This window comes from Mus caroli, chromosome 2 (genome assembly GCF_900094665.2).
Source record: "Mus caroli chromosome 2, CAROLI_EIJ_v1.1, whole genome shotgun sequence".
In the NCBI taxonomy this organism is placed as follows: Eukaryota; Metazoa; Chordata; class Mammalia; order Rodentia; family Muridae; genus Mus; species Mus caroli.
The window spans coordinates 26,861,308-26,873,034 of record NC_034571.1 but is presented as its reverse complement, the minus strand read 5'-3'; the positions used below and the strand labels follow the sequence as shown (position 1 = coordinate 26,873,034).

The window sequence follows — 11,727 nt, the reverse complement described above, 5'->3', positions numbered from 1 at the left end:
CCTGCCTCTGCCTCCCGAGTGCTGGGATTAAAGGCGTGCGCCACCACGCCCGGCCTGACTCTCTTTTTTAAGATAGACTCTAAGTAGCCCTAGCCATCCTGGAACTTGCTATGTAGACCAAGCTTGTCTCAAAATGTAAAGTCACATGCCAGCACACCTGCGTGTGTCTTCCACTCTGATGAACAACAACCACTGCACGAAGGGATTCCCTGACGTCTGTCTGCTCATCCTACCCTGTTCTCACTGTCGGGCCAGCGGGCGGACAGTGTGACTACCCGCAGTTTACACACAGGGAAGTGTGGCCTGGGAGCCATTGTTGCTGTGAGAAAGGCCAGGCCCCAGCCAGGACTCCACACAGGTGTAGTGGGCAGACACAAGCAGAGTTCATGATGACAGGATCACCTGGCTCAGAGTCGTCTCCAGTTTGATGTTTTCTTTGTCTCCTTCATGGCTGCCAGAGTAACCATTCTAGGGACTATCTCTGGGGCCTGAACTTGAAGTAGCAGCCACTGGGGTTAGGTATTCCCAGGCCAGAGCTCAGGTTAGGCCCACCCCGGAATGTGAGGGTTCTTTACCTGGAGGCAAGCCCATAGGTTAGGTCCAGCAACCCCACATGACTGGCAGGTTCCCTGTGGGAGAGTGGCAGGAGAGAAAGGTGTAAGTGGCCAAGGAGGAAAGCACAGGACAGCATCCTCTCCTGTCAGCTGCAACTCACTAACCCCAGAGGCCTTCGCCTCAGAGACCTTCGCCAGTGTACCTGTGGACACTTTCATCTGAGTGGGTTTTTTAAGTAACATGTCTGTAAAGGTATTTCAAACCACCCCAGTTAAACTTTCAATGGACTAGCAAGCAGACCACTCACACTAGTCCCCTGACCCTCCCCACGTGCCAGGGGTCCTCTCCTTTTGTGACTTAGCTCCAAGTACAGGGGCTGCCACCCTGCCTGAAAGGTAGCCTCCCAGTTCTCTTCAGCAACACCCTGGATGAGTCCAGCGACACAGTCCCTGGGTGGCTGCACTGTCAGCCCTGCTCTTGTCCTTGTCCCAGTGAGGCTTTTTTGACACCTCTGGCCTTATTCTGGAAGTCTCTGGATCTCCAGAGAGATGCTGAAGACAGAACCAGCTGATCCTCACACTCAGATTCCCCACCTCCTTTGAAGAAAAACTTTTTGGTCTGCTCACTTTTTTTGTTTGATTTTGAGACAGGGGCTCACTATGTAGCTGGGGATGGCCTGAAACTCTCTCTGTAGACCAGGCTGACCTGGAACTCCTAGAGATTCACCTGCCTCTGCCTTCCCAGTGCTGACAACCCAGGGCTTTGCTTGCCCTCCAGCACAGAGTCACACTCTCAGTCCATGGGCTTTTTACAGAATTTCACTCAACAAGCAGAAGGCAACAGGGGCTGTGTGTGACTTAGGAAGGAAGCTCATCTTCCCCTGCAGACACCCCAAAGTAAGGTCTACATCTGTAAGAAGACATGGACGGCTAGGGTGTGGCTGGGCAGTACTGTACTTCCCCAGAGTGCCAGAAGAAAAACAAGATCCACCTCTGTGCGCTCATCCCTGCCTTATGGAGGCTGTGTACCTAGCCAGTGGAAATGGATGGAGCCATTAGTGGCCCTCAGGGGTTTCATCTAAACTGATTAATGGTAGCAGGATCCAACGCCTGGAAGAAAGTTCTGAATCAGACGCCAGCAGGGCCATTACATCCAGGGCTCTGCAGAGCTGGGGGCAGGGCAGTACTGCCTTGCCTCACAAAGGTCCTCCCAAGCAAATGACAGCCCTAGGCTGGGCCCTAGTTCCTGAGGACTGTTCCTCTACCTTAGATTTAAGCAGCAAATCCTCTTTGGTCACCTCCCCTATGCAGTCCAGGTGAGGGCAGAGGTCTCTGGCGTCCCCCATTCTGGCCAGCCTCCCCTGAAAGGAGACACAGCAATCCCAAGTTAACGGCAGCCCCTGTTGATGAGACCACAGGGGATGAGAGGTCCTGGCATGGCTGGTTAGCAGCTGTAACCCAGTAAGGTGCTTGCCTCCCTGGGCCTCCCAAGCTAGTCTGAGAAGAGAGCAGCTATCCTGTTGGCTTGGTATGAATGCCCACAGAGGTAAAGGGTATCAGAGCTGGGCTCAGTTCAGCAGACAGCATACTAGACAATGCTAGGTGTGAGGCTTAGACTCACTGGTGGGGAGACACTGGAGTCCTGCCCATCTCTCAGGAACTCCAAGCCACCTTATCCAGACCTGGAGGGTGGGGGAGGTGGTACAGGTGTTTTAGAAAGGTCAGCTCCACCAAGTGGACAGGCAGAGGCATGGCTGGTTTTCCATGCTGCCTTCTCTGATCAGGCAGGGCCTCCTCCTAGGGAACCTGAGGGCCCTGAAGCCACCGTCTCAGGGAGAAGCTTAACCATAGGTCCCATACCAAAGGCAGTGCAAAGTGCACTGCCTTTGGGAACCTCTGAGGTCAGTGACTGAAATGACTGAGCACTGACTACTCAACCAGGAGGCAGGGTGGAAGAGGTCACCACCAGCAGTGGATCTGGGCGACAGATGTCAGGGGATAGGAAAAACTTTGCTGCTTTAGTTTAAGTGACACGCTCATAAGGAAAGCAAACTGGGCTATTCCAAAGTGCAGAGCAGCTAAGTTCCTCCACATGTGACAGATGCCCCTCCCCCAATGTTCTTCTGTTTCTCCTTTTCTAAATTATTTATATCCCAAACCCCGCCCCCCAGTCCCCCTTCCTCTGTTTCTTTCTCTTTCTTTAAATCAGAAAAGAGAGAGAGAGAGAGAGAGAGAGAGAGAGAGAGAGAGAGAGAGAGAGAGAGAGAGAATGTGTCTGGAAAAACCAATGCTTTCCTGAAGGAGGGGCCGCACTGTGACCATCCAGGCTATAATCTGTTCACGTGGCAGATGTGCTATGCTAGGTAGCCTGGGAAGGGAACACAAGACATTCTGGCATGTGTTTGCAAAATTCTGGGAATCTGATTATTTTAAAAGGAGACACCAGGCAGGTCTGTAGTGGTGCCTGTCTGTAATCCAGTCCTTGGGAAGCAGGAGGATAAGAAGAAGTTCAAGGTGCTGGAGATGTGACTCAGCAGTTAAGAGCACTGGCTGCTTGCTGGGCAAGAGTAGTGCACGCCTTAAATCCCAGCACTGGAGGAAGAGGCAGTGAATCTCTGAGTTCCAGGCCAGCCAGGGCTACACAGAGAAACCCTGCCCCGAAAAACCAATATAATAAAATAGAGAAATAAAATAAAAACAAAGCCAGGCTTAGAGGCAGAAGCAGAGGTCAGTAGATCTCTGTGAATTTGAGGCCAGCTTGGTCTACAGAGGTCTAGACTGGCCAGGGCTACATAGAGAAACAGTGTCTCTAAAGAAAGAAAGAAAAAGGAAAAAGAAAGAAAGAAAGGAAGGAAGGGAGGGAGGGAGGGAGGAGGGAAGGGAGGGAAAGCAGAGAGAAAGAAACAATTGAAAATATATAACAACAATAAAGCCCACAAAACCCCTGCCCCAGGATTCCAGCACTTCAACAAAATCAGCCTGAAGCTGACAGCTCATTCTGGCTCAAACTGCTGCCAAGAAAGGTTCAAATCAACCAAAGATGCACACGGGTCCACAAGTGCCCTCATTTCCAGCCAGGGCTGCATCCTGTGGATGCTACAGGTGGATGAAACATGTCCCCTCTCCACCCACAGCCTCAGCCAGACACCATGCTGAACCGGGTCTTGTACCAGCCCAGTAAAAGTCCTTCCTGTCACCTTGGCTGCTGGGATGGCAGCACAGACCAAGAGATGGTTCCTTCTGTCTCAAGTCTCGCCAGTGGCCATCCCAGAGAGAGGGCCGGAAGCAGGCCACAGGCTTCAGACCTCACTCCCTTGCTGACTTTGGCAGTTCTGTCCTTACGTGGGTTCCCAGGGTGGAAACCGTGGAGCCACCATGCTGGCCCTTGCTCTCTAACTCATAGAAAAAACAAACAAAGGTGAACCTTCTCCACGCACTCCACACTCCCACCTTTTATCCTGCGGATTCTGAGGCTCCGTGGCTTCACCCCTCTTTTATCTCAAATGGCAAATGCCCAGCCCACATGTCATCAGCAAAAGCAAGTGGTAAGTAGAATCCGTGGCTTCCTGGAGAGCGGACTCCCCGCTCCCATCCCTACCCCTACCTCCCCTGTCCCTCAGGACTTGCGGGGTGCATCTTAGAGGAGGGGGTGGGGCCTACCTGACTCAGCTGCACACACAGGAGGAGGCCGATGTGGGCATTCTCTTGGGACAGTGGCCAGCTGCCGAGGGGCTCTGCAGTAAAGTCTTGAGCCAAGTACCTAGGGGTGAACAAAACATTCTGTCCAGGGTCTCCTTTAAAAGTTGCTCAGATAGAAACATGCCCACGCCTCTGAGGGGCATTGAGTCCTGCAGAATGGGCTGCCTGGGTGTTCCACAGGCTTCACATTCCTCGTGGTCAGTGACACTCTGCTTCCAGGACAGTATAGAACAGGCAGACGGCCTCACTGGACAGGAGCGCCTGTCTCCTCCCATCTTCCCACCTAGTCCCCTGGGTCACCTTTTAAGTCTTTCCAAAACCCTGAGCTGCTCGGGGCACCAAGTCTTCAGCCACCAGGAGCTAAAACACTACCAAGCCACTTCCTTGCTTCTTAGAGTAGGCCACAGTCTCCCGGATGTGGGCAGTTCAAAGAGGGAGGGGCAGTTAGAAGGTAACTTTTTAAATGGCCACATGACAACAACAGGGTTCAAAATTCTAAATTCCAAACCTAACTTGTAGCCAGGTTTTGTTCCTCAGTCTGGAGGCCAAGTGCCTCCTGGCACTGGCCCAGGGCTATTTTGGGCAGGGGGGGGGGTTTAGAGCCCCAGTCCCAGTGCCACCATTCCAGAGGGATGAGACGAGGTTTGGGAAGCCTGGTTATGATTCTGGTGATCAGAAGGATGATGACAGGAGTTTTTTTCCATACAAAGTCTCAGTATGTAGCCTAGGCTGGCCTAGAATTCACTGTACAGTCCAGGCTGGTTTCAAACTCACCTCCTGCCCCAGGCCCCACGAGAGAGCAAAAGCCCAGTGGTTAAGAAGCCTCAGAATCTTCTCTAGGAAGAGGCAGGAGGGTTTCATTGAGTGTGTCCATGGCCGAGCGCTGGCTGCTTGGACGCCTGTCAGCTTCATCAGCGGTTGCTATAGAGCAGCATGGAACCTGACTCTAAACCATCTGGTAAAGTCTCCAAATGAGCAGACACAAGGAGTTTGGCCTTTCCAGGTCACATCAGAGTTGCTAAGTTCATGGACCACAAGGCAACCCCACTGCATCAGTTCCTGGCACCTGTTGTATGTCTCTATGGCAGTTGGTTCTGGAGCAGGGGCAAGCCACTGTAAGATTTGTGGTAGCTCAAAATGAACTGTTGTAAAGAGTTAAGTAAATGTGTTCTTTCCCCAGAATTTGCCTCACTGCATGCAAGGTGTGCCAAGAGATAGTCTTCTGATTGTATAGAAAAGCCCACACAATGTCTCCCATCCTTAAGTTTATCCACCAAGAGACAGTTCTCTGATTGTAGAGAAAAGCCCACACAATGTCTCCGGTCCTTAAGTCTTCTTTAAGTCTGCCCCCTTAATGCCATTAAAGGTTAACCAATGAAAAACTGCTCTAAAAAACGTATAAAAGGTGTGTGCTTTAGCTACTCGGGGTCGCTTCCATCCCAATTTCAGGAAGAGCCCAGCATGCTGGATTAATAAACCTCTTGCTTTTTGCATCGATCTCTGTCTCTGCATCTCTGTGAGTGGGACATCCTGGACGTAAGGCTTTTTGGGTCTTACATTTGGTGCGTTGGTCGGGAAAGTCCTTCTTGCAGGACCAGTGGCTGGAGACCAGAGGACTGCTCCAGCAGGTACCGCAGCTGTGTTTTCTGTTTGTCTTGTCTCTGCCTCTCTACTTTCTCTGACTCTAATCGGCCGCTGCTTAGCTTGGTTTCGGTTCTGAAGACTCCGTGAAGGAGTTGTCTGTCAGGAGTTGCCAGAAGCAGTGGGTAGACGTGCCATAATGCCGTGGCAACAAGAGTCCTGGAGGATGCTCCAGACTCAGTGGGAAGTCGGATCTGAGAGGGTTCGACTTCATCTGGGGTTAGTGGCAAAGAGACCACTACCAAGAACAGAAGATACAATGTATCCTCTGTGACATTGGTATTTTATTTTATTATTTTTTTATTTTTGGTTTTTCAAGACAGGGTTTCTCTGTATAGCCCTGGCTATCCTGGAACTCACTCTGTAGACCAGGCTAGCCTCGAACTCAGAAATTCGCCTGCCTCTGCCTCCCAAGTGCTGGGATTAAAGGCATGCGCCAGCATGCCTGGCGGTATTTTATTTTTTTTGTTTCTCTTTTGGTGTGTGGACTAGGACTAACATTATTTTTGGACAGAATGGGACATGGACCTTCCACCCCTCTGAGCTTTACTCTAGAACACTGGAGGGAGATTACGACTGGAGCTCACAAGTAGACGTGAAGAAAAATCAATGGCTTACTCTATGCTCGTCAGAGTGGCCCACCTTCCAGACTGGATGGCCTCTTGAGAGGTCTTTCTCACTGCCTCTTATTTTGGCAGTCAAGAGGCACATTTCTGGCACTGGCTCGAAGAGCCACACTGACCAGGTCCCATATTATCGTGTGGGAAGATTTGGTCACCGATCCTCCTTCGTGGGTTAGCCCTTTTGTTTCCTTTTCAGGGCCAACGACCTTGCAGATCCTTGCCCTTCAGGACAGGCCCAAGAAAGAGGTTCTCCCCACTATGAATACTGATCTTCTCCTTCTTGATCCCCCTCCTCCTTGTCCCCCCTCTCTCCAACCTCAGGTGGCTCAAGCTGCAGGGCCTTGGGCACCGCCTGTTCCACCTGGGGAGCGGGGAGACTCACCGTCCTCATCCCCTCTGGGTCATGTTCCTCATCCTGCCCAAGGGACACGGAGCCGGCAGGGGGCAACTCCTGAGGGAACCCATATTCTCCCCCTCTGAGCTTACGGTCCCCCTGATGAACAGGGTCATCAGCCCTTATAATATTGGCCGTTTTCCTCGGCCGATTTATATCATTGGAAAACTCATAACCCCTCATTCTCTGAGAATCCTCAGGGTCTGACTAACTTAATTGAATCTCTTTTATTCTCCCATCAGCCCACATGGAATGATTGTCAGCAACTGCTTCAGGTTCTTTTTACCACAGAGGAAAAACAGCGCATCCTCTTGGAGGCCAGGAAGAACATCCCAGGGGAGGATCGGCGTCCTTCCCTCCTGCCTGTGGATATTGATGCGGGCTTCCCATTGACTAGACTGAACTGGAACTTCAACACCCCAGAAGGTAGGGAGCGCCTCAAAGTCTACCGCTATGCTCTGATGGCAGGTCTCAGAGGGGCAGCACACCACCCCACCACTTTGACTAAGGTAAGGGAAGTGGTGCAGGTGCCAAATGAGTCTCCCTCTGCCTTCCTAGAGAGACTCATGGAGGCCTTTCGCCAATTTACCCCTTTGATCCTAGCAGTGAGGAGCATAAGGCAACAGTTACTGTCACCTTTATTGGCCAAGCTAGCAGGGATATCAGAAAAATGTTGCAGAAACTTGAAGAGTTACAGGACAGGTCCTTGAAAGAGTTAGTGCAAGTAGCTGAGAAGGTAGATCATAACCGAGAGTCAGGAGAAGAGAAGAAGGAGAGAAAGCAGAAAGAACAGGAGGCTAGAGAGCTCGAAAGAGTGAAGAGACAGGAGAAGAACCTCCATAGGGTCTTGGCCGCTGTAGTTAGAGAAACTAGAGAACCTAGTAAGACAGTACCTGGCAATAGAAGGGAGCCTCTGCCTAAGGACCAATGTGCTTACTGTAAAGAAAAAGGTCATTGGATGAGAGACTGTCCCAAGAAGAAGAAGAGGGGACCTCATACCCCCAAAAAGAGACCACCAGGCCCCAAGTTGCTAGCTATGCAAGAAGACAGTGACTAAGGGAGACAGGGTTCAGATCCCCTCCCCAAACCCAGGGTAACCCTTAAAGTGGAGGGGAAACCCACCCAGTTTCTTGTAGACACAGGGGCCCAACACTCAGTCCTATTACAAACAGATGGACCCATTTCCAATAAGAAGTCCTGGTCCAGGGGGCACAGAAGACAAACAATACTCATGGACTACCCGAAGAACAGTGGATCTTGGTGTGGGCCAGGTATCCCACTCGTTCATTGTTATTCCTGAATGCCCCACCCCCTGCTGGGGAGAGACCTCCTCACCAAGATAGGAGCAGAGATCCATTTCCTTCCTGAGGGACCACAGGTCAAGGGCTGGCAGGGAGAGCCTATATAGGTATTGACCATAAAGTTAGAGGATGAATATCAATTGTTTGAAGACAGGAGTCAAAAAGTTAAAGATATGGATTGGTGGTTGCAGAACTACCCACAGGCACGGGCAGAGACTGCAGGAATGGGGAAAGCCAAAAATCACACACACACACACACACACACACACACACACACACACACACAGAGTCTATGTAGACCTGAAAGCCCAATCTAGCCCGATAACAGTCCGCCAGTATCCTATGTCTAAGGAAACTCGAGATGGAACTCGACCTCACATTTTGCACCTCCTCCAGTTGAGGACTCTGCAAAAATGTCAGTTTGCGCCGGGCGTGGTGGCGCACGCCTTTAATCCCAGCACTTGGGAGGCAGAGGCAGGCGGATTTCTGAGTTCGAGGCCAGCCTGGTCTACAGAGTGAGTTCCAGGACAGCCGAGGCTACACAGAGAAACCCTGTCTCGAAAAACAAAAACAACAACAACAAAAAAAAAAAGTCAGTGTGCATGGAACACCCCACTCCTCCCTGTGCAGAAGCCTGGAACTAATGACTGTTGACCTGTCCAGGGCCTTAGGGAAGTGGATAAGCAGGTAACTGAATGACTATTGACCTGTCCAGGGCCTTAGGGAAGTGGATAAGCAGGTAACTGAATGACTATTGACCTGTCCAGGGCCTTAGGGAAGTGGATAAGCAGGTAACTGATCCCCGCCCGGCCGTCCCCAGTCCATATAATCTGTTGAGTTCCTTGCCTCCCTCCAGAACTTGGTACACAGTGTTGGACCTCAAAGATGCCTTCTTCTGCCTATCCCTGGCCACCAGGAGTCAGGAATATTTTGCCTTTGAATGGAAGGATCCAGACTCAGGCATGACGGGCCAACTCACCTGGACACGTCTGCCCCAACACTTCAAGAACTTTTCCACTATCACTGATGAAGCCCTCCACCAAGACTTGGCCACGTTCCGGGCAGCCGACCCCCAGGTAACTCTCCTGCTGTAAGTACATAGATGGCCTTCTTTTAGTTGCCTCCAGCAAAGACCTGTGCTTTATAAGGAACAGAGCGCCTCCTCACTGGGCTGGGAGAACTGGGCTGCAGTGCCTCAGCTAAAAAGGCCCAGATCTGCAGCCAGCAGGTTAGTTACCTGGGGGATCTGCTCAAGGGAGGAAAGAGGTGGCTTCATAAGATAGAAAAGAAACTGTGGTCCATATTCTACCACCCACCAACCAGAAACAAGTCAGAGAGTTTTGGGGCATGGCAGGTTTCTATTGTCTATGGATATCTGAATTCACTGAGATGGCAACTCCATTATACCCACTCACTAAGAACAAACAGCCTTTTTGCCTGGGGAGAAAAAGAGCAATGGGCTTTTGATGCCATTAAGACAGCCTTAATGTCAGCCCCTGCCCTGGGTCTCCCAGATGTGACCAAGCCCTTCCATTTGTTTGTGGCAGAAAATGAGGGCATAGCAAGCAAAAGGGGCCTTGACCCAGAAGCTGGGACCATGGAAAAGGCCAGTAGCGTATCTGTCCAAAAAGCTGCACCCAGTGGCAGCACGGTGGCCCACCTGCCTGAGGATTGTGGCTGCGGTTGCTGTACTGGTTAAAGTTGCAGACAAATTAACTATGGGACAGGACTTGGTAGTATCTGCTCCACACCCTTTGGAGAGCCCGGTCTGCCTGATCCGTGGCTCGTCAATGCTCATATGACATACTATCAGATTCTGTTGCTCAACTCTTTTTCTTTTTCAATCAAGCTTTTAATGAAAAGATCATAAAATAACAGTTTCTCATCACTGCACATTAAGACTGCACGCTTTTGAATGGAGAGATTAATCATGGATAAATCACTCTAACATCGGAGGGCTGCAGAGCTGCAGCTCTGACCTGAATGCATCCATCCAAACTCTTTAGGGAAGTAAACTCAAATCAATGTGATGAGTGGTAATAGGGGTGACCAGTACAGGAGTGCGATCCCAGCATCCCTCCCCTGCTCAGGGAAGGGCATAAAGGACCTCATGATCCCTCTTCCAGTTCCAATTAAATGAAACAGATATACCCCATCCCTCCTGAGGTATTTGCAAATGGGATGGATAGAGCTCAACCTGGGGCTCCTGGAGGAAAACGAGTGATGGGTGGGTACAGGGGGTTCCTCTCAGCACCTGGCCCCATGGGGCCCCACCAAGTGGAGGGGAGGACCCTGGGAACTCTCCCTGACCCAAGTGAGGTCTGTTATGCAGCATTTTTGAGGTCAATAAATTACAGCAATAAATAGCAAGGTGAGGTAGGGGAGGGGTCCCTGGTAGAAAGTTAAAGTAAGGTGACTGAAGCTGCAGGTTTCCTAGGAAGGGGTCCTGGGCAGCACGGATCCACAGCTCCCACCCTTTCTTGGGCTGGAATGTCAGACTGAGGTCGGGTCCCTCTCTATCCCTCATTCCTGGCATCCATTTCATAGGTTCAGTAACATTGGCCCTATCGTGACTGGGGAAAGGAAAACCTTGGTCCCTTTCATTGCTGTTGCTCAACTCTTGACAGAATTCTGTTTGCACCCCCTACGGGCCTGAACCCGGCCACTCTACTCCCAGATCCTGACCTTGAGCCTCCTATTCATGACTGTCAGCAAGTACTTGCTGAAGCACACGGCTGGCGTAAAGATTTGTCTGATCAGCCCTTAGAGGTCACTGAGGCCACTTGGTTTACTGATGGGAGCAGTTTCCTGGAAGGAGAGAAATGGGGGGGGGGGGCTGCCGTACGTGTGGGCATAAGTTCTGCCTGAAGGGACCTCCACCCAAAAGGCTGGGCTCATTGCTCTCACCAAGGCCCTCGAGTTGGGGAAAGGCAAGAAGATCAACATCTACATGGACAGCAGGTATGCCTTCGCCACAGTGCATGTTCATGGTGCTGCCTACCAGCAGCAAGGGCTGCTAACCTCCAGAGAAAAAGAGATTAAACATAAAACTGAGATTCTGACTCTGTTAAAAGCCCTGCAGAAGCCAGCAAAAGTAAGTATCATACATTGTCTGGGCCACCAGAAGAGCCAGAGGAAATAACCTGGCAGACCAACAAGGAGGCCAAAGCAGTGGCCTCAAGAGTCACCCCAGTGATGGTGGTCTGAGACCCGGGAATACTGGGACCCAAGCTCTGGTACTCTGCTAGAGATCTGGCAATCATCTCAAAAGATCCCAATAACCGTCTCGATCAAGAAAGAGAACTCTGAAGCCGGGTGTGGTGGCACATTCCTTTAATCCCAGCACTTGGGAGGCAGAGGCAGGTGGATTTCTGAGTTTGAGGCCAGCCTGGTCTATAGGGTGAGTTCCAGGACAGCCAGGGCTACACAGAGAAACCCTGTCTCGAAAAACAAAAACAACAACAACAAAAAAAAAAAGTCAGTGTGCATGGAACACCCCACTCCTCCCTGTGCAG

The 11,727-nt window shown here is 51.1% G+C and overlaps 1 protein-coding gene across 4 annotated transcripts in view; it reads right to left on the bottom strand.

Annotated features, from left to right (window-relative positions):
- Usp20 (ubiquitin specific peptidase 20) overlaps positions 1–11,727 on the bottom strand; it is a 43,467-nt gene that overhangs the window by 24,310 nt on the left and 7,430 nt on the right. The window contains exons 1-4 of one of the 4 annotated variants that reach the window (XM_029473481.1): positions 9,192–9,260; positions 4,215–4,314; positions 1,820–1,915; positions 576–629 (exon numbers count right to left, since the gene is read on the bottom strand). In XM_029473481.1, coding sequence (XP_029329341.1) covers positions 576–629; positions 1,820–1,900 — 135 coding nt within the window. In that variant the 5' untranslated portion in view covers positions 1,901–1,915; positions 4,215–4,314; positions 9,192–9,260. Of the gene's footprint in view, positions 1–575; positions 630–1,819; positions 1,955–4,214; positions 4,315–4,553; positions 4,668–9,191; positions 9,261–11,727 lie in introns of those variants that run through there. The other 3 variants (XM_029473484.1, XM_021185595.2, XM_021185598.2) reach the window with 3 other exon arrangements.